The sequence below is a fragment of the Puntigrus tetrazona genome, chromosome 11, assembly GCF_018831695.1.
Source record: "Puntigrus tetrazona isolate hp1 chromosome 11, ASM1883169v1, whole genome shotgun sequence".
Classification (NCBI taxonomy): domain Eukaryota; kingdom Metazoa; phylum Chordata; class Actinopteri; order Cypriniformes; family Cyprinidae; genus Puntigrus; species Puntigrus tetrazona.
In genome coordinates this window covers 11,421,011-11,443,618 of record NC_056709.1, presented here as the reverse complement: position 1 = coordinate 11,443,618, position 22,608 = coordinate 11,421,011, and the positions used below count along the sequence as shown (strand labels likewise).

The window sequence follows — 22,608 nt, the reverse complement described above, 5'->3', positions numbered from 1 at the left end:
GCGCATGCGCGACGGGTGACCACGAGCGCAACCAGGAAGTAGAGAGATTATAAACATAAACATTAATTGAAACAGCTGATTCCGTGTCAGCAGATCGACAGAACAACAAGAGCGCTTTATAGCCATTCAGGAGCACAGAGAGACATCAGCTGCATAGATCAAAACCGGGAGACATGTCCAAAAAATCCAAGATGTTCCTCAGTGGAGTAGTCGAGGGTGAGTGGTTTTTTAAATTTTGTGTTTATTTAGTAAGTTTCGTTTAAATTAGTAGTAGCAGTTTTTAATATTTTATCCATAAAACGTTTGCAATAGTAATTATTTTTGGTACTCACATAATTTTTTTGTAGCAGTTGCAGCAATAATAATAATAATAATAATAATAATAATAATAATAATAATAATATATTTTTATTTATTAAACACATTTTTGTTACACTTTGTAGTAAGATATTACAAAAGTGATGTTTTTGTTTTGTTTTTATATCATAGCAGTAGTAAATTATTATTATTATTACTATTTTATTGTGATGCTAATAATATGGCAAAAATGTAGCCTCAATCAATATGTTGTTTTTAATTGCATTTTATTTATCACACTAAAAATGATACAAATGTGCAGAGTGTACCACGAATATTATTATAAACGCAGGACATATGGAAGGAATATATTATAAACGAGATCTAAAATGAATAGACAATGAATACAGAAACCCGTATCGCTGCGTTCTTGTTGTAAGTTGAGTTTCTGAAGGTATTTTTAAAGCACGGCTGTGTGAAGTGACCTTTGTGTGCCGCAGGGTTTTATGGGAGGCCGTGGACTATGAGCCAGAGGAAAGAGCTCTTCAGGAGGTGAATAAACGGCTCTTATCACACACCCTCGCCTCTAATCAGCTCATTTATCTCACTTCTCTGCGTGTCATCTTCCTAGGGAGCAGAAATGGGGCTTGAACACCTATCTGTATGCTCCAAAAGATGATTACAAACACCGGATGTACTGGAGGGATCTGTATTCTCCGGAGGAAGCAGGTGACAGCGAGCTGAGCACGGAGCGTTTACATCCATGCGCTCTTACCCAGAACCCCTTGCACCGCATTCGGTTTACTTTTGTTTCTATTAAGGGTGAAACTTAACACCGAGTAGGACGCTTTAAACCAGGGCCTTGGGGACTTATCTTCATTAACAAGTGATATTTTTGCTTTAACGTTTTTATGTTAAAATGTAAAATAAATAAATAATTTAAAATAATGTTCAAAAACAAATATATAATTAATTAATTATTTAGTTATACTACTTAATTAACCATACATGAATATCATGTAAATGTAGACTTTACTTGGTATTGTACTGATTTGGGCATTGGAAATACTGTCTGTGACTAATTTATTTATGTTTTATTTTATTATTTTTTATGTATGTCTTTCATTATTTTTTCCCTTTTAATTAATTAATTTATTTATTTTAAAATTTATTATTATTTAATTTATTATTATTATTACATATATTTATTTTTTTTATTTATTTTGTTTTCCTTTTACAAGTGTAATCTGTAAATTGAACTGGTAATTGTGGAAAGGTGGATGCTTGTATACATGCTCAGTTGTTTTCGGGTTATAAGAAAAGTCAAAAAGGGGTATACTTTATTTATACTTATAGTTATACTACTTAATTTATTTTTAATTAATGCATTTATTTGCATTTATTTATTTTTAATTAATGCATTTTTAACTTGTATTTAATGCAAAATGCACTTTTATTGTAACTCTTAATTTTAAAAAAGTTGTTTGTTCTTAGTTTCTTAGCTTCTTCTTAAGGTCCTTGCACGCTTCTCTTTTCGCATTCGTCATCCTTTCCTATCAAAATGCATGCGAAAATGTCCAAAATGCCCAAAGTTTCTCGTTGCATTCATTCATTTTGTTACCGTGCAAAAATGTCGGACATCATAAAACAGCCAGAAAAGAAATATAAACGCTTCACAATCAGGTGGCATTTCTTACAATTAGTTCTAATTGAACAAACGGCGAGCTTATAGTTAGCTAACTCTACTTAAAGTTGGTGCGTTCGTAAATCACGATGCTTTAATGTCATTTTACCGAAGTGTTGGCGTCTTACAGAGCAGCTGATGACGCTGATCTCGGCGGCGAAGGAGCGTGGCGTGGAGCTGGTCTACGCTCTCTCCCCGGGGCTGGACATCACCTTCTCGAACCCTCGAGAGCTGGCGGCGCTCAAGAGGAAGCTGGGCCAGGTGCGGCGCGGGAAAAACCTGCCGCCTCGCAGCGCTTGTCTCTGCTCCTCACCGCTTGTTCTGGGCTGATTGCAGGTCAGCGGCTTCGGCTGCCGGTCCTTCGCGCTGCTGTTCGACGACATCGAGAGCGAAATGTGTCCGGCTGATAAAGAGGCGTTCGGCTCGTTCGCCGAGGCTCAGGTGTCCGTCACTAACCAGGTGTTTCTGCACCTGAAGGAGCCCCGCGTCTTCCTCTTCTGCCCCACCGGTAGACACGCATTCACACCGCTTCGTTTATTAGCAACACTAAAACTACAATCTCATTCGAACGTTGTATGTGATGCAGCCGGTCATGAGGGACGGCTTTAGGATATTAAGATCTGTGTGAGAGACAGCTATTAGAAAATCTGGAACACGAGGGAGAAAAAAAACATGAAATATTGAGGAAATCTCCTTTGAAGTTGTTCGGATGAAGCTCTCAGTGATGCACATATTTATTTTTGGCATAAACGTAGATGGATCATTTAGAGCCATTCGGCTTTTGTGCTCCAGGGTCACACATAGCCATATTAAAATAATAATAAAAACGACTAATATGAAATCAAAAAATATAAACTAAAGTATAATGCATACTAAAACACACTTTTCCTCTTGGCAAAGTTCTTTGACAGCACCATTATTTACAGTTTAGATTTATTTCAAAATAAATAAATAAAAATACAAAACTTGTTCTAAACGCATTTCATTAGATAACCACGTTTGACAGGATGAAGCCTATTCGTTTTAATTTTGCAAACCAAGCACATTTGCTCACGCAGTTTCTTTACTGTAATGTACATTTATGCATTTGTTTATGTAATAAACTATTTTACGTTCTGAGTTTTGACAGAATAGAGAAGCAAAACTCATCCGAACACTTGATCATGTTGATTTCATGTTAACTTCTATTAGTTTATGCCTGTTTTAGGACTTTTGTGATTTTATTTTAATGCAAATGACACAATTAAATGTTTTAAATATTAGTTTTTACTTATTTGATAGCATGCAAAATATCAACAAAAGCATATAATAATACATAAATAATTTTAACACAATTCCTCTCTACACACACACACACACACACACACACACACACACATATATATATATATATATATATATATATATATATATATACACACACATATGGGTTTATTAGACACTGAAAGCATTCTGATGTAAAAAAATAGAAATAAAATTTTAATTATTTTTATTATAATATTTTATATATATATATATATATATATATATATATATATATATATATATATATATATTTTTTTTTAACCTTATTGACAGTTCTTTATTATTATTATTATTATTATTTATTTATTTACATCAGGTTTATTAGACACTGAAAGCATTCTGATGTTTCTTCTGAGCAGCACAAAATAAAGAAGTAAACCTCTGTTTCCTGTAGATTACTGTGCAGCGTTCTGCACTCCCAGCGTGCCGCAGTCTGCCTACTTGAACACGGTCGGTGAGAGACTCGACGCTGGGATTGATATCCTCTGGACAGGTATATCTGCATTCATGCGTTTAGCAGACGTTACTTGCATTGCATTGCATTTAGAGTCTTCACTCGATGAGCCCGTGCATTCGTTCCCTGCCAATCCAAACCATGCTAGCGCAGCGAAGAAACCTCAACCGGCGTGAATGCATGCCAGTGAAAACAGCACGTCTTTTGAGGTGCACGGTGTGTTTTGGTCGCGGCAGGGCCGAAGGTGGTGTCTCAGGACATCAGTGTGGCGTCTATAGAGGAGGTGTCTGCTGTCCTGCGCCGGCCGCCGGTCATCTGGGACAACATCCACGCTAACGACTACGACCCGCAGAGACTCTTCCTGGGACCCTTCAAGAACCGGCCCACCGAGCTCATCCCTAAACTCCGAGGAGTCCTCACCAACCCGAACTGTGAATATGAGCCCAATTTCGTGGCCATTCACACGCTGGCCACGTGGTGCAGCTACGCGCAGAAAGACGTTTCTATGGGTGAATATACTGAAATCGAGTGTTTTCGTCAGTCGCTGATGTCCGTCTGTTTGTGACGTGATGTCATCGCTCCACAGAGGGAGACGATCAGGGCTCGGACTACAACCCCCATGAGGCTTTGCGGCTGGCGCTCACTGATTGGCTGGTTGAGTTCGGCAGAGCAGATCAACCTGACGGTAAATAAAACACCTACTGATCTCATGTTATTGTACAAAAGTAACATTTTTCTATTAAAAATGTACTTAAAATAAAATGAAAAATTTATATATATAATATATATATATATATATATATATATATATATATATATATATATATATATATATATAAATTATAATATATATAAAAATATAATAAAAATTATAAATTTAAATTACAATTTAAATTTTCTTTTATGCCTAAAATCATTAGGATATTAGGATAAAGATATTTTGTAAATTTATGATCGTAAACCTAATATTTGATTAGTAATATGCATGGCTAAGAATTAATATTTTTATCTCAGATCACAATATTTAATTTTTTTGCTCCCTGAAGATTTCAAACAGCTGTGTCTTAGACAAACATACATCAAATAGCTATTAAATAGAAATGACTGGCCGTGTGCTCGCATTTCATAATGTCACTGTCCCTGTGCTCTCAGGGGCCCGCGGGGGCCCCTCTAAACCGCAGGTCTGTGACGAGGAGCCGATGCAGACGGACGGTTACGTTCCGGGGCCCAAAGACAACCCTCTGTACACGGCTGAGCCGCTGACGCTGGACGACCTGACGCTGCTGTCCGAGCTCTTCTACCTGCCGTACGAACACGGGGCCACGGCCGTCCTCATGCTGCAGGAGCTGCACTGGCTGCGCAGACACGGCCCCGGGCCCCGAGATCCCCCGGAGCAGGTCTACACCGACACTACACACCAGAGATACTCACTCATTACTCCCCTCGTGTACTCGTTTATCTTCTGAACACAAATGAGATGTTTCTGAGATTTCGTCCACAGACTGCTCCGTAATCAAATTTCATCAATAAATCTGATTCTGAGTATGAACTATGATGTTTTGGATAGAAGCATCTGTCAAAGGCACTGATGTGTGTGTGTGTGTCTGCGTGTGTCTGCGTGTGTGTGTGTCTGCGTGTGTGTGTCTGCGCGTGTGTGTGTGTGTCTGTGTATGTGTGTGTGTGTGTGTGTGTGTGTGTGTCTCTGTGTGTGTGTGTGTGTCTGTGTGTGTCTCTGTGTGTGTCTGCATGTGTGTGTCTGTGTCTCTGTGTGTGTGTGTGTGTGTGTGTGTGTGTGCAGGGTAAAGAATGGCGTCAGAGAGCGGAGAGGTTTGATGGTCTGTGTGAGTCCGTGGTGCAGATGTTTAACAGACTGTCTAATGCTCCTAACCGGCTCATCCTGTACGACCTCTACAACTACATCTGTGACATCAAGAGCGGGGTCACTATGGCCAAGGCCTACGTCAAGACTCTCGGTGAGAGCCGCTCGTCCTCGATGATGATGATGATGATGATGATGATGATGTTAAACGTGTCACATGTTTGTGTTTCAGGAGGTCAGACTCCTCACCCCGCTCTCGCTCTGACCGATGACCCCGAGCCCTGGGGCTTCAGAGGAGGACTGTCCGGAGAATTCCAGGTGCTGACCTTTGACCTGCGACTGGTCTTTACTCCTGACACGTCTGTGAAAGATGCCAAAAAACGGCTGAACTATATATATTCTAGATGCTATGTATCTATCTATCTATCCATCCGTCTATCTATCTATCATCTATCTATCTATCTATCCATCTATTCATCATCTATCTATCTATCCATCTATCTATCCATCTATCTATCCATCTATTCATCATCTATCTATCTATTATTCTGTTCTATCTATCTATCCATCCATCTATCTGTATATATATGTGTGTGTGTGTGTGTGTGTGTGTGTGTGTGTGTTTTAGCGGATGCTGCCGTCTCATGGGAACCGTGATCTGTTCCGTGGCGTTCCGGACACACGCGTGTACTTCATACGACCCTTCACCCCTACAGACCAGGTCTTTACACACACACTCACTCACAGCAACAGCCAAAAGAAGAAACGGCATTATCACAATAATATACTGATTTATGATTATTATCAGTGTTGAAAAGGTGGAAAATCGAGATATATTATCAGTTTTTTTTTAAATAAATTAATACTCTCATTCATCGTGGACAATTAAAAGTAAAAATGCATAATGTAAAAATAAATGGATGATTTTCCACAAAAATACTGTGCATCACAACTGTTTTTTAACGCTGATGATAATCAGAAATAAATGACACACTTACGTATAATCACATAGAAAACAGCTATTAAACTCTAATAATATTTCACAATTTTTAGTGATTTAAAAAAGCAGCCTTGTGAGCAGATTTGATCAAAATCTCACTGACTCAAATGGTTTAAGTAGCGTTAACTTAATAAACACAAATCGTTTAGTAGCCAAAAAATATATTTCAAAAGTCTAAAAAGTAAATAATAGTGAAATATAAATAAAGTGCTTTTTAAAAGGCAAGTACACTTTGCTCTCCACATATTTCGGTCAAAAAGAAAATATTCGCATGTTTCACATCTGAATAAAAATCGTCACGGAGCATACTTTGCAAAGATATAGATATAAATAAAATCAAAATAAAACACTGAACACTGCGGCTGCCCTAAAGTTGTAGACGTGTGTTCTCCAGCCCGAGGTGCTGAAGATCTTTAAGGAGATGCAGACGGAGACGCAGCAGAAGGTGGAGCTGGTGGGCGATCGGTGAGAATACACCAGCTAGTTAGTCAGCTAGTTAGTTTAGTCTCCGAGCACTAATCAAGCAGCTTCTCCGTCAGGCTGGTGGAGGGCCAGGTCTCGCCGTCACTGAGCTGCAGTCTGGTCCTGGAAGACGCCGCTGGAGTGTGCGGTTATGTGTTCGCTCTCAGCGACGCCAAGACGGCCATGACTAAAGCTCAGGTAACACGTCTTTACTCTTTACTTCAGAAACCATGTCTAACGGATCGGTGACGAGAGCTCAGCGTCACACAAAAGCAGTTTGATCGAATATACTTTAAAAATAATGTTGCAACAAGATGTTTTGTGCTTGTGGGAAATGTTGATAGCTAAGGTTTATTACATAATGCATTTATTATAAATGAGCTACAGGGTCCCGAACATGATGGTATAAAATTCTATCTGCTGTCTTTTTGGAAATTGAGATAATGATAAATAATCTTTCCTTTGTTATGCTCGGACAATATTTGCAAAAAAAAAAACATAAATATTGAGAAGTTCTTAGCCAGTTTTGACATACAGTAAAAAAAAAATGCACAAAATATATTCATGTAACATGATCTTTACTTAACATCCTAATGATTTTTTGATCATTTTGACCCATACAAAATCATACAACCTGTGCTGCTGCTGCTTTCGGTTTCCTTAGTAAATCACATTGCGTGAATCATTTTAATATTCTCCTCCCATAAATTTAGCGTCTGAAAGGGAAACTCTTATTAAACGCATATCCTGACAGCTAAACCTGCGCCTTTGTCTTCCCTCCAGTATCCAGAGACGATGCTGCAGGACTTCCCATCAGTCATGGCCATTCAGATCCACTCCAGAGTTCCTGATCACAGCACAGCCAAGCAGCTGATCCAACAGACGCTGTCATCGCTGAGAGTCAGCGGTGAGCTTAACAACACCCTCCACCAATCAGCGGCGTTACTTTAGTCATCAGTCTGATGAGCGTTGAGCTGCGCAATTAATCGTTAAAAGATTGTGATCTAGATGTATTCATCTTAATCCATGACAGCTCTTATAGTTATAAAAACGTTGCGATTCATAGATTTCACGTCTGAAAAATGTGGTTTCTGCGCAATGTTTTATAAATGACGCCCCTGATTTGTAAATGTCAACTATTTGCGCACTGTATCCGTAATTGTTGCATGCATTTTTTTTTTTTAGTATCCATCATCCGTTCCTATCAAAATGCTACGGATGCGAAAATGCATAAAATCAAACCTGATCTGATTATTTATGAGAAGATTTTGGAGGTCGTATTTATTTTTTAACGTGCAGGCCGAAGGTTCGGAATCGGTGTGCATCGACCTTTACAACGAAAACCAAGAGAGAGAGAGAGAGAGAGAGAGCAGTTACCATGTTTGGCTAAAAAATAGCTTAATAAACGAAGCGTTTATACTTTGGATATAAATATCGATGTCTACGGTCGTGCTCAAAATAGAGCAAGGCTTCTTTTGAAAGCAACTGTAGCTTTAAATAACGTTTGGGTCGAAAGCATCGTTTCGGCTGCGTAAAAAAATAAAAATAAATCACATCGAATCATTTACTCAACAGATTCATTCAGAAACGCTGATTCATCCAGTAACGAAACGAGTCAGGTATTATTCTGAGAGCCGCTGAATCGTAAAATTATATTTTAAATACATATATTAGGTTAAATATACTCATTTAAGAATGAAACACTTTTAAATAGCGCCGAATTAATATTTTGTCACATTTTTTTTTTGTTTAGTTTAGAATCGTAGGAGAGTTGCCGAAAAAAATCGCGATTCTCAATTTATGATCATGCAGCTCCGGCTGAACTTATTGCATGTTTTCCCAGGATCTAAAGGAGTTTTCAGCGAGTTCAGATCCAACGACAGACGAATGTTCGACTTCCTGAAGACGCTGGACGTGTTTCAGGTTCTGAAAGTGGACGGCCTTCCCACAAACCTGGTCATCATGGGAACTAAACTCTGAACCCATTCTGTGATTTAAATCCGTTTCAAATTTATTTGTCAAATCTGTATAAATATAAATCGACTCTACAGAAAGGCACGCCTCACGAAAAAAAAAGTTTGAAATTAATAATACATCTTTATTTGCATATTCATTTTAAATGTCTTATTAATTCCATAAATCAAACGAATATTAATTAAACACATCCAGTGTAGTTTATAGGCAAAAAAACACTAAAATCAGCAAAAATAAAGTAGGTTTTGAGGTGTTGTAGTATTTAATAAAAGGCAAATATTTTATTTTAAAACAATTACTGGAATTATTCTCATTAGTGCATTTCTTAGTACACCCATTTATTTATTATGCAGGGTTTCTGCAGGTTCGATCAAGTCAATTGAAGACTTTTTAAGAACAACACAAACCCTACCATTTAAAAGTGTTTTATTCTTTTTAACAAAGTCTCTTCTGCTCATCAAGGCCGAATATATTTGATAAAGAAATACAGACAAACCCCTGTAATCTTGTAAAACGTTATTTCAATTTAAAATAACAGTTTCTGTTGTAATATACTTTAAAGTGTGATTTATTTCTGTGTTTTCAGCATCATTACTCCAGTCTTCAGCGTCACACGATCCTTCAGAAATCATAGTAATATACTGATTTAAGATTAATGCCTGTGATTAAAATCTGTGATACTTAAAAAAAAAATTACAGCATTTATTCATAATCTTGTGTTATCATATACACTACCACTCAAATGAGTTCAGTCCATTTCTTTTAAAGTAATGAATAGTTTTATGTGTTAAATGGATAAAAAAGTGATAGTAAAAGATTTCCATTTTGAATAAATACTGTACTTTAAGTTTTATGCGCCAAAGAATATTTCACAATGTCTTTTTTTCAAACAAATAAAGCCTTGATGAGCGTAAGAGAGTACATTTTTGAACGGAACTGTATGTTCTGGGGAAGTTTTTCATTTAATGCCACGACTTCCTGCTCTGATCCGACGCACGATTAGTAAAAACACTAACTGAAGCAATAGTTCACCCCAAAAAATAAATCCTGTCATCATTTGGAGTATTTCCAGACCTGTATGAATATCTTTCTTCTGCTGAACGCAAAGTTTGCTTTGGGTCACTATTGACTTCCATTGTATTTTTTTTCCTACTATGGGAGTCAATGGTGACCCAAAACAGCCCGCTTGCAAACCCTCTCTCTATCAGTCTAGATCTACTCGAGTTGTCCTTTCGGGGTGAACGATTGCTTCGAGATGTTTCAGACCTGCAGAAACCCCGCTCTGTTTTGGTTCGAGGTTGTCTCTGTTATTGCATCTGTCCCCTGAGCGTCTGTCTCTCGCGTCTCGTCCCTCACCGAGGACCTCCGTCTGCACATCAGCACGAGTCTGAAAAAATACCTGCCGCAATGCATCGTGGGTAACGGACGCCCGCTGGCCTCTCGCCCCATCTAGATGAACTCCAGCCCTTCGTACTTGACGTCTCCGATCTTGGTGTCGGGCAGCAGGACCCGTCCGTCCAGCGTGAAGGCCGTGATGTAGGAGGCGATGTGTCCCGCGTCCTCCTCCGATTTGAGCGCCAGCACGATCTGGTCGTCGGTGTCGGGGACGAATCTGAAGGAGGAGAAGCCGAGCGTGGGCTTGAGCGGCCCGATGCGTGACACCGAGATCTGAGCGAAGTCCGGCGAGCAGCTCAGGATGAGGTTTGTTCCTCGCCGCTCGTCCGCCGTTTCCTCGTAGCGCTCGGAGCTAGCGCGCCGCGGGAGAAAGAACCAGCGCTGGAGACGCTCGCTCCACACCGACGACTCGTGGATCAGATAACCTGACACAAACCACACACACCACACCTTAGACACAAGAAAACATCTGTGTACTTGTAGTAAATCATGTTCGATGGAGATATTTTGGATACATTTACCGTAAATATATCAAAGCTTCAGTTTTGATTAATAATATGCATTGCTATGAACTTCATTTAAAGGTTATTTTCTCAGTATTTCGATTTCTTTTGGCTCCCTCAGATTCCAGACTTTCAGATAGTTGTATCTCAGACAGAAAAGATGCCAAAAAGTGACTGGTTTTGTGGTCCAGGGTCACACATATTATTTAAGATAATTATATGTGATACAGTGCGTTTAAGAAAACCATGATGCTATATGCTATACGTGATTATATATAAAATAGTACAGATCAACCAGAAATCAATGGATATAATTTTGACTAGCGTGTTCAGGACACTTTAGTTAATTTATGTAAGTGAGGATAGCAAGATAAAGTAAACGCTAACATATCATACCCACATACTCTTCATACAGCGCAGTAATGATTGATATAATACATATATAAAATACACATATATATATATATATATATCATCAGAGTGTGTGAGAGAGAGACTCACCTGGCGGTCTGATATCTGCTGCTTTCTTCAAGGCGTTATACCGCGGTACCCAGTTCTCGTGCTCCACGTCACCATGGAAACCGATCACCTTCACCCACTCAGGGTTGTTGTTGACGAACTCTCCGCTGATGGTCGTCCACTCCTTACCGAGACCTCCGACATACAGACGCTCGTCCTTCACCGCCAACCACTCCGCCTTAAAACCTGCAGCCAAAGGTCAGAGGTCACGGAGAAATACAGAAACCTTGGTGCTTCCGAGCATGCAGTAAGAGAGTATGGCATCATAGAACAGCACCATTTCCTCATTAAACAGGAAGTTACATGAAACGTTTTGAAAATACTTAGTTTTAAAATTGTTCTTTCAATGGTAGTTTATCCACAAAAAAATATGATTTCTGAAGGATCATGTGACACTGAAGACTGATGTAATGATGCCAAAAATTCAGCTTTGATTCCAGTAATAAATTACATTTTAAAATAAATTGACACCGAACACACTTATTTTAACTTATAATAATATTTCACAATTTTACAGCTTTTTTATCAAATAAATGCAGCCTTGGTAAGCCGAAAAAAATCTTAATCATTCCAAACTTTTGACTGGTAATGCATAAAACTTATTATATTATATGTGACCCTGGAGCACATGAGAGTCAATTTACGGGACGATATTTGAATGAGACACAACTATTTTGAATTGCCGATCCAAAAATAAGTTTTGATATGTTTACAGTACGACATTTGCAAAATATTTGAATAGGACATGATCTTAACTGATGATTCTGTGCACATGTAAGGCAGTACAACAGCTGCTGGAGTCTCTTTAAGTCATTCCCTTGAAAAGAAGTGAAAGTCTGCACCTTTAGACACGCTGCCGTCTCCGTCGGGCAGGATGACCCACGGCACGGCTCTGTTGGCCTCGATCCGGTAGACCACGCCGGTGCGGTCGTCCACGCTGTACAGATGCCCGTTAAACGCCACCAGCTCGGACAGCTCCATGCCGCGGCCCTTCTCCGACAGGTGACTCTCCAGAACCACGGGCTCCGGGTCCCACTCCACGGAAACGCTGTCCCCGCTGTCAGACACCAGCAGGTGCCCCCGCTTCAGGAAGCTGAACCACGTGTCGTCCTTCTGGCTCCGTGAGTTCGTGTCCAGGTCCGCTATGACTCCGATCCGGTAACGGATCCCGCTGGCCGTGTTTTCCGGTGGACTGAGCGGGTACGTGTCGTTGTAGCGCGAGTCCATCGATTCGGCCGCGGCCATCCCGCCTGACTAGAAGAAGACACACACACACACACACACACACACACACAGATACTACTTCAAATATAACTCCATTGATAGTGAAAGCTGTAGCATGCTAAGTAGTTCTCAAGTTTGTCAGAGGACCTGTTTAGCCGTGTTTAATTACGGTTGGAGCTACTGTAAAATTAACGGCAAGTGAATACAGTAAAACAATTAACTTACAGTCATCGCCTTGTTTACCTAGTTGACTGATTGCACTGATAACTGTAAACATTTTTTGTATTACAAGTTGGGTTTAAATATGCAAATGAGGCATTGTTTATTGAAACGTGCGCTAATTTGCATGCATTTCTAAAACAAAAGTGCAAAAAGAAAACTACGTTTTGTAACGAGGAGATTTTGGGTATCTCATTTTGTCGCTCCATAACCGAAAATAGCGAAATACAGACAGAAAACAGTATGTTTTCACTATTTTGTTTGGGAGTGGGGGACTGTTGTATGTAATCAAGCTAATTATATTTAAACAAATTCCTCAGTAAAAACCTTGACGGGAATAAAAATGTGCTGCTGAATGAGAAAAAACTCTTTTTTTTAGGAAACTTCCTTTAGAAATATATAGATACAAATAGTTAAAGTGCTATAAAAAAATACTTCGCAGAGTCTTTATGACGATTTAATTCCACTGGTCTGAAAGAGAACTTTTTGAAAAAACAATGGGTGTTTTTGTCTGCGGTGAGTTTTAACTTTCTGTCATTAATTAATCATTCTTCGTTTATCTTCAGAACGCGAATTAAAGCAATAGTTCGCGTAAAAATGAAAATCCCTCACCATTTACTCATCCTCAAGTAGTTCTAGATCTGTATGAATATGTCTTTGTTCAGCTGAACACAAAGGAAGATGTTTTGAAGAAAGTTTGCGAGCAGGCTGTTTTGGGTCACCTTTGACTTCCATAGTAGAAAAAAAAATACTATGGTAGTCAATGGTGACCGACTATCTTTGTGAACAAAGAAACTCATACAGATTTGGAGGTACCTGAGCGCAAGTAAATGATGAACTATTTCTTTAAGTGAACGTACCTCTGCCCCCGACACGTCTCGGCTGGATCGCCACGAGCGCTGACCGCTAACTTTGCCGTCGGTGGAGCTCGATGACGTTTGGTGGAGGTAGACGAGGACGGCCAAGGCCAGGAGGGTCGTCACCGTGATGGCCCGCCATCGGAAGCGGAAGCGCGGGTCGGAGATGGCGCTGGTGATGGAGGAGAACATGGAGACGCCGCGAACGGAAACCCGCATGGAGTGCATCGGGCCGCGGCTCGCTGGCGACGTGACAAAGAAAACAAAATCCAGAGTGAATACAGCGACTCTTGGAGATTAGGACGCAAGTGAAAATGATTTAAAGCAAGACACAGGTGAACCAGTAAAGACAACTCCTTAACACTTTTATTGGAATTACGTTGAGTTTTACCGAGTTTTAGTCGATACGTCGGGTTTTGCCGTTTTTGAATCCATTCAGCCGATCTTCAGGCCTGGCGATAGCACTTTTAGCATAGCTTAGCATAGATCATTGAATCCGATTAGACCGGTAGCATCGCGTTCAAAAATGACCAAAGCAGCAGGCGCAGTCATATCACGTAGCCTATTTCCAATAACTACTTCCTATAGGAATTTCCAATATTTCCAGTAACTCTTTCCTATAAGCTATATTTGTGCGTTACCGCAGCAAACTTCCTGGATTATTACGCCGGAATGAGAGTATAGCTCCTAACCACAGCGGCCTAGAAACCCACAGCTTTGGTCTTAGCACACGATATGACTACAGAAGAGTCTGAAATAGGAAAAATATCAAAACTCTGCGATTTCGGACGCGATGCTACCGGTCTAATCGGACTCAATGATCTATGCTAAGCTATGCTAAAAGTGCTATCGCCAGGCCCGGAGATCGGCTGAACGGATTCAAAAACGGCGAAACTCGACGTATCGACTCCGGGGGAGCTGGAGAACGAGGCCATTTTCCAAAAAAAAAAGTGGAGTGTTGCTTTAAGACAATTATGTGGTATTACGGGTTTTAATTTGCATACATTCCCGGATCTGGACCACAGAACCGGTCTTAAGGGTGAATGAGTCTCATTTACATACTAGTTGTAATGAAAGTTGAATAAACGATCTTTAAGTTGATGTCTGGTTTGTTACGATCGGGCGACTTCTGTCTGAGATCAAAACATCGGGAATCTGAGGCAGCAAAAAAAAAATCTAAATATTGAGAAAATCGAGGTGCAGGAAAAACTCCTAGACTCTCATTTACTGAGTGATATTTTACGTTCACATACCGTAAAGAAAACAACCCACATCCAATGTTAAGTGTTCTTTCTTTACACATTATCTATTAACATCTGTACATTTCAACTGCAATTAATTCCTTTATTAAACTGAGTTGGTTTCTCCACTTCAGCAGCACTCGCATACCGTTTTCTTCCTCTCTACTCATTACTGAGGAGTCCGTTCATACCTAGTCGGTACAAGCCTAGTCTACAAATGAGGGCAAATCTAAACGTAACACTTCAGAAATCTTGCTTGCTTTAAATGCACTCTTATTAATCAACCGAATCAGGACAGCGATGTTGATTAGCTCACATTTTATTGGTAACGCTGCCCATCATTGGCTCGTGATGATTTGTGTTACTTTTGTACCTTCCTGTAGTTAATTAACTCGGGAAGCATGGGGATATTGATCATTTAACACACATGACGTTCACCTACTGTGACACACAGATGCTGACTTTATATTGGTCAGACTTTCTGAAGCTACCGACTCGAGGCGTTTCAGGCCGACGGCCGAGCGATGCATCCTTGAAACAATAAAAACCAGGCGCACAGCATTCTCCCCAGACGTGCAGAAACTACAGCAAACATCCCGTCCTGGGAGAGATGAGCGCTAAACACGTCATTATCACACGCTCAGAGCTCCTAATCACACCAACCCTCATAAAACAACAAAACACATGAGGAACACAAACAACCTTCACCAGCAGAGTCAGGTCTTTCGGACCAAATTATACCTAACTTACTCAGTATTCATTAAATTCAATTGCATTATATAATTGAGTGACCTAAACATTTGATTATACCAGATCAGATACTAATACTGTAGTAGTATTTATTTTATCCATTTAGTAATTAATTTGTTATATATTTATTAGTGTCTTAATATTATACGTAATAATATTAGTGTCTACACGTAATAATAAAATTAAATGCAATTTCATATATGTAGTTATTTTTTATTATTATTTAATTAAAAAAATGTGGAACACCGATCATTCTTACTATACTTTATACTACATATAAACCAATAAAATAAAATTAATAAAATGCTTAATACATAGAAACCAATAAAATAAAATGAATAAAACACTTATTGAATGGATATGCCGATCATAATTTGTAAAAAATAATCATAATAAATTAAATAAAACACGCAAATGCAAATATTCACTGCTAGTGTCAATACAATAAAATAAAATAAAATGTAAAAAAAATTACTCAAACCGTTATTTCATTAAATAATGTAGTTTCCTACAAAATTATTAGTATCTTGGATTATTTTTTTTTTAACATTTGAAGGTCATTACGCGCACATGAAGATTCAACCAATCGCAGCACAGCTTGTAATGCGTGTAATCGTTGACACGGCAACCAAGACTTTACCCGTGAAAGGTGAGAGATCACCCGTGAACTAACCAGTCCAACAAAATAAGCAATTAAACGACGATTAACGTTAATCATCGAGCTCAGCCCAGAACAAAAAAACCAACATAAAATTCACAAAACAATTCTTAAATAACCATTTAAATGAGTAAAAAGCAAAACTGTTTCTCTCGAAGCCAATCCTAAGTTGCTAAGTTGTTTAAAAAAAACCCAATAACGATAAAAAGTAATATTGAGCAACTAGACTCAAACTTCTGGCCCGCATTAAAACAAAATAAAATAAAAATACTCAGTCGATTATTCCACTTTCTGAAAACGCTGTAGTGATGGAGACGAGCACGAACCTCTCTTCCTGGCCCTCATGTGTGCTGTAGAGTCTTTCATTCAGTGCGAGCGTCTCTCTCTCAGCGGTGTGTTATTATCAGTTTCTCCCAGCCCTCGTCTGTCATCATCTTCTGAGATCAGCGTGCTGCGCCACAGTGACGAAGCAAACCCTGAACCCTGACACGACTAACCTTCAGACTCCAGCGCCGGGGCTTCTGGGCCAGAGGTGAAGCGCTTTATCCGTCCTCAGACCGGACCGGCTGACTCTGTGCGCGACTCTGTGGTCAGGTTTCTCTCGATGAAAAGCTGATTTGTTTTGTAAATGATTGCAAACGAGACTGAACACGCTGATCTCTTTGTGTCTGATTCATTCAGTCGAGAGCGGCGGTCAGACCGGGACAGAGTTCACCCACAAACACTCTAGTGCTCTCAGAATACTGCATGCTCGGATAATACTTCTTATGATAAAACTTATCTACTACATTAGTGGACTTTATTTATATATTTAATGGATCCAGAGTAAGGAGAATGCTATATAATTCATTCATTTGGTTTATGATATAGATATATATAGCAGTAAACATTTGAAAATGGATCCAAAAAAATTAATGTTGACCTAAAAAAAAAAAAAAAAAACATTTTGGATTTTTAAATGTTTGATTTTGATTTTTATATATACACACATATTATTAAAAATATATATATATTTTTTTTATATATATATATATATATATATATATATATATATATATTTATAGAATATTATATTATTGTTATTTTTATAATGATACTATTATTATGTATTATTTTATTGTAGAAAATTGTATATGTAACATTTGATATGTCATGATATATATCAAATGTTACATACATATATATAAAATGTTGTCAAATGATTAAATCACATTCAGTTTTTGTTTACATTATGTGTGTACTGTGTATATTTATTATGCATTTATAAATTTTTACTATATAAACTTAAATATACACATGCATTTGTTTGTATTTATGTATACATAATAAATACACACACACATATATATATTATGTAAACAAAATGTATTAATGATGCGATTGATCATGATTAAGCGCAGCAAAAAAATTATTATTTGTTATTAATATTTTATATATAATAGTATTAACAATAAATGGTAGCATAATTATATTATAGTTAACAATAAACTAATACTCTGTAAAATCTTAATATATAATGCATAAAGCCTATATTTATTATAACCTATATGTACGTACATTTTATTTTAAATATATTTTTATTAAATCCTTCAATTTTGTTATATTTCTGTCTATTAATAACACTTTCTAACTGATGATTATGTCATATTGTATTAATGCTAGGTCATTAAAAATCTTTAGGTCTGCCATTTGTTTATTATAAATAATTATAAATGTAATGGAATGAAAACAGATGGTATGGAGGCCCAACATCCCGGGTTTTTTAAAATAAGTCCATAAATAATGCATAAATCGAATAAATAACTTAAAACAATTATTTATTAATTTTTATTATTCAGTCCTGCATTCATTTTTCTATTACTTTTTTACTTTATTTATTGATGTATTTATTAAAAAATTGTGTTACACTATATTTTAAGGTGTTTGGTTACTTTGGTTAATTAACATAATAATAAGTTAATAGCAATTTACATTAAGGGCAAGTCGGTGTGAACATGCATACTACTGCATTAATGCTGCTGAAGCACCAAACCATCATCATCATCATCATCATCATCATCAGCGCTTCAACTTTAACAGCCGGAAGTGTCCCGGTCTGCGCATGCGCGGAAACTCCAGCTGACACGCGCAGCTTTATTTACACAAACTCCCTCACAAACAAACAGCGCGATCTAATTACAAACAGCGATCCTGGAGGAGATCAGCACTCTTAACGTCCGTCCCTCCTCAAAGCGTTATTATTCACACGTTAATACGGAGTTTCCCCTCAATATAAACCCCGCTTCAAGACGAATTTCGCACTGTTGTAAACGAAACTTTTCAAAGGAGCGTTTAAACACTCGTTTTCGTGGAAAACTTCAATAGCAAACACCTCAGACTGAAGGGAGTTAACGTTGACTCCCGGTAGTTTTTGCTGAATAACCGGGTTTAACCCTTTCCGCGGCTGAAGAGGCTCTGAATCTCCTGAATGTGCTTCAAATCGCTTCATATACTTACTGGACTCCTCAGTCATACGCGGAAGATTGAAGTCGTGAGGTAAGGCGGTATTTCATCCCCGCTCCATCCCGGTTCTGGCGCCGTTTCCTCGAAACGAACCGCCGGCTGCCAACACTCCGGTAGACGAAACCCCGCCCATGAAACGCGACGCCTCTTGAATATTAATTACGCAAGGCTACGTACGCGTCGCCGATTGGTTGCAAGCAGACGCCGAGAAGCGAGCGCTGTATTAGCCGACCAATCAGCGAATTCCTTTTTAAATATTAATGAGGTTACGCAACTGGAATGCTCGCCAAGCAGGAACGGCGACGTAGCCTAATTAATATTCATGAGGTATTCAAGTAATTTTGGATGCAGTGTATTTAGTTTATCATGATATGGTCCCAAAATGTTTCTAAGAATATAATAAGTGTATACAAAGTATGGTGGGTTTGTCTTGAACAACGCAGGCGCTCCGATACAGAGACCGTGTTGTTTTTATGAACAATATCTCCATTATCCGCTGGACCGGCCTGTGACATGAACAAACAGCATTAATCACCACGAATGCGTTCACATCAGCGCTTTATTGAGCTGAAAATGCTTCAAAAACACAACAAAACACCACACAGTTTCTTTGCTAAAACATATAAATCGGTGGATTTCGGTTTGACTGGTTAACAACAACAAACCAAACCCGTCTGACCAGAGCAAGACCGGTTTAAACAGGTCTGTCCAATCTGTGCAGCTCAATATAAACCACAACAAACAGATCCGTGCGGCTTAAACGAGAGGGTTATCAGGGCCAACGATCGAAACCAATCATTTCAATGTTAAATATTTGCTATATTTATATATACGATTTTATGTGATCCACATCTTTCGTTTAAAGACGTTTACAGTCATTTTCCCCCTACATACCCCGCTGCTGTAAAACATTTACTATCAGTGTCTGATTGGACAAAGAGCGAGGTCCCATCGAGCTCAACTCACAGGTCAGCTCCGGCGCAGTGCATTCTGGGTAATGGGACAGTCAGCTTTTTCCCACCATCTTTAGGAGAAGCTTTAGAAGATAAGAAACGACAGATCAACTGATCAGTGCAAACAGAAAATCACAAAGACTACGATTTAATTATTATACAGATTAATTATTAAACACACCAGTAATCTCATCTTTCAATCATTTCATTCAAAATCATTTAGGAATGGCCGAGAACAAAAAAAAAAAAATAAAAAAACACTTAAATTGATTTAATTCTATAAGAATGACATTAAGAATTAAGTCAGGGTTAAAATTAAAGTCTGAAAATTAAGAAATTAAGGCAACCATAAATACTAGTATTATTGTAACTTAACAGTATATAATTAGTCAATTATTTAATTATTTGTAATTATTATTGTTACAGTAAAGGTAAAGACTGCAAGGTTGATTTTACAGTAAAATATTACAATCATAATAAAAGTGTAACTATTGTAAAAAATATCAGTATTTAATATTTATATTAATATCAGTAAATTAGTGAAATATTACCATAGTAAATTTATTATTAAAATATATTTTGCTTATTTATTTCTATTTTTTAATTTATGTTTTGTTCACGTAATAATAGTAATCTACTGTTGCATATTTAAATATTAAATGCACAGTTGGTAATTGCATTATTAAAAGTAATAGTAATATATTGTTATTATTATTATTATTAGTAGTAGTAATAATAATAATGTATTATTTATGTATCTATTTATTTAGTCTAACTGTGCAGCCCTCCGAATAAATCTGAAGCAATAAAAACAAACTAATTCATCAGTAAATGATGTAAATAAAGTCAAATGAGCAGCTAACCTTAGTAAGGTGGTAGTTTTCATCAACGAGCTGCTCTATAATGTTGAAGTGGTCCGTGTCGGGGACGTCTTGGAAGGAGACGTTGAGACCGAGCGACTCCAGAGCCTAGAAAGACACAAACATCAGCGTCTCCAGAGCAAGCGATGAAAACAACGGCCCGCCGGTTTCTCACTCTGAAGTATTCCTCCGACTGCTTGCGAAACTCGGCCGAGTCGTTCTGCGCCACGGCGATGATGATGTCACAGGAAGCGGACGAGAGCTTGAGCTGCGACAGGAAGTGACTGGGGCTGTTCCTCGACGCCACTTCCCTGAAACACAAGCCAGAAGAGTCAGACTCCGGCGCCAGGCGGCACAGGGACGTGTCAGAGACTGGGAGGCTCTCACTCGCTCATCTTCAGCGGCTCGTTGACGTAGGTGGACAGGATGGGCTGCAGGTCGTAAATCCCGCTGACCAGGAACGCACCTGAGAGAGAGTTACACATCACATCACTTATAGTAGTGTGTGTGTGTGTGTGTGTGAGTGTGTGAGAGTGTGTGTGTTTGTGTGTGTGAGTGTGTGTGTGTGTGTGTGTGTGTGTGTGTGTGTGTGTGTGTGTGTGTGCGGGTCAAAGACGAAAAAGGGTTCAAGCATAACATTTTTCCCAAAAATATTAAAAAGTTTTCCGTTTAATTTCATTGCAATTTTGCTTTCGTTGGTCTGAGCCACAAATAAACATGATGCTTTTTTCCCTGACTTACAGAAAACATGCAATAAAATGTCCTTCAGTACAACAATCTTCTTCTTATATATATATAACAAAAATCCATTTATCTTAGTGCTGTCAAACACTTAATCATCCAAAATAAACGTTGTTGTGTGTATTATGTATATATTAAAGCGCACACATACAGCTTATATTTTGAAAATATTTACATGTATATATTTATATCATTTATATTATATACATAAATATATATTTAAAACACAAACACAAAACATTTATATATATTATTAATAAATATGAATGTATGTATATGTTTAATATAATTTAAATATACACGGTAAACGCATGTAAATTATTAAAAAAAAGTTATTTTGAGTTCTATTTTAATTGCGATTAATCACTGATTTATAACACATTAAAAGACTAATTGTACTTTTTTTTTAGATTTGGCATTATCCTATTTTTCACATTTACAAGTAAGATTATTTTTAATAATTCAAAACATCCTCCCTTATTCTTTTATATATCTTAATGCATACAAGTAAAACAAGCAAGTTGTTTTTACACTGATTTTATTCTCCACAAACCTTCAAAGTCAACACTTTAACGGACATGAAATCACTTTTGTGAATGTGTTTTGCCGCGGACGTCTTAACGTCTTTTACCTGTGTGTTTCTGTGCACACACACACACACACACACACACACACACACACACACACACACATACTCACTCACACACATACTCACTCACACACATACTCACACAGACACACACACACACACACACTCACACACACACACACACACACACTCACACACACTCACACACACACACACACACACACTCACTCACACACATACTCACACAGACACACACACACATACTCACACACACTCACTCACACACACTCACACACACTCACACAGACACATACTCACACAGACACACACACACTCACACACACACACACACACACACACACACACACACACACACACACACACACACACACACACACACACACACAGACACACACACACACTCACACAGACACACACACATACTCACACACTCACTCACACACACTCACACACACTCACACACACACATACTCACACACACACACACACTCACTCACACACACACTCACTCACACACACACACACACACACACACACACACACTCACACAGACACACATACTCACACAGACACACACACAC

At 38.3% G+C, this 22,608-nt stretch overlaps 3 protein-coding genes across 5 annotated transcripts in view; 1 reads left to right on the top strand and 2 right to left on the bottom strand.

Moving 5' to 3' along the window:
• The first annotated feature begins 49 nt into the window (after positions 1-49).
• On the top strand, positions 50-9,290 carry ogal (O-GlcNAcase like). The gene is made up of 16 exons (XM_043251849.1): positions 50-216; positions 798-849; positions 929-1,026; positions 2,112-2,242; positions 2,318-2,489; positions 3,681-3,779; positions 3,977-4,249; positions 4,327-4,425; positions 4,893-5,137; positions 5,539-5,713; positions 5,792-5,877; positions 6,188-6,280; positions 6,954-7,024; positions 7,099-7,219; positions 7,805-7,928; positions 8,865-9,290. Exons 1-16 carry the CDS (start codon positions 174-176, stop codon positions 8,999-9,001), a joined length of 2,019 nt encoding a protein of 672 aa, XP_043107784.1. The 5' UTR covers positions 50-173; the 3' UTR covers positions 9,002-9,290.
• On the bottom strand, positions 9,095-19,012 carry cant1b (calcium activated nucleotidase 1b). 2 transcript variants are annotated; one of them, XM_043251852.1, is made up of 5 exons: positions 18,858-19,012; positions 13,716-13,954; positions 12,255-12,666; positions 11,395-11,598; positions 9,095-10,815 (listed from the first exon to the last, which is right to left on the bottom strand). In XM_043251852.1, the coding sequence occupies exons 1-5, from the start codon at positions 18,871-18,873 to the stop codon at positions 10,445-10,447; spliced, it is 1,242 nt and encodes a 413-aa protein (XP_043107787.1). In that variant the 5' UTR covers positions 18,874-19,012; the 3' UTR covers positions 9,095-10,444. The 2 variants fall into 2 exon arrangements, with proteins under 2 accessions (XP_043107787.1, XP_043107786.1); XM_043251851.1 differs by lacking the exon at positions 18,858-19,012 and adding an exon at positions 16,688-16,863.
• Positions 19,013-19,404: 392 nt separating this feature from the next.
• The window catches only part of afmid (arylformamidase), a 6,610-nt gene continuing 3,406 nt past the window's right edge, over positions 19,405-22,608 (bottom strand). Inside the window, exons 8-11 of one of the 2 annotated variants that reach the window (XM_043251854.1) lie at positions 21,068-21,142; positions 20,852-20,987; positions 20,680-20,784; positions 19,405-19,899 (exon numbers count right to left, since the gene is read on the bottom strand). In XM_043251854.1, coding sequence (XP_043107789.1) covers positions 20,715-20,784; positions 20,852-20,987; positions 21,068-21,142 — 281 coding nt within the window. In that variant the 3' untranslated portion in view covers positions 19,405-19,899; positions 20,680-20,714. Of the gene's footprint in view, positions 19,900-20,679; positions 20,785-20,851; positions 20,988-21,063; positions 21,143-22,608 lie in introns of both variants that reach the window. The other variant, XM_043251853.1, reaches the window with a different exon arrangement.

Excerpts from the sequence above, each read along its gene's own strand:
- ogal (XM_043251849.1), top strand. The coding sequence starts at position 174 with ATGTCCAAAAAATCCAAGATGTTCCTCAGTGGAGTAGTCGAGG. Across the intron at positions 4,426-4,892 it reads CAGAGCAGATCAACCTGACG|GGGCCCGCGGGGGCCCCTCT; the intron begins GTAAATAAAACA and ends CTGTGCTCTCAG. Across the intron at positions 5,138-5,538 it reads CCCGAGATCCCCCGGAGCAG|GGTAAAGAATGGCGTCAGAG; the intron begins GTCTACACCGAC and ends GTGTGTGTGCAG.
- cant1b (XM_043251851.1), bottom strand. The coding sequence starts at position 16,727 with ATGAAAGACTCTACAGCACACATGAGGGCCAGGAAGAGAG. Across the intron at positions 13,955-16,687 it reads CATGAGGGCCAGGAAGAGAG|CGAGCCGCGGCCCGATGCAC; the intron begins GTTCGTGCTCGT and ends TCACGTCGCCAG. Across the intron at positions 11,599-12,254 it reads AGACGGCAGCGTGTCTAAAG|GTTTTAAGGCGGAGTGGTTG; the intron begins GTGCAGACTTTC and ends CTTTGGCTGCAG.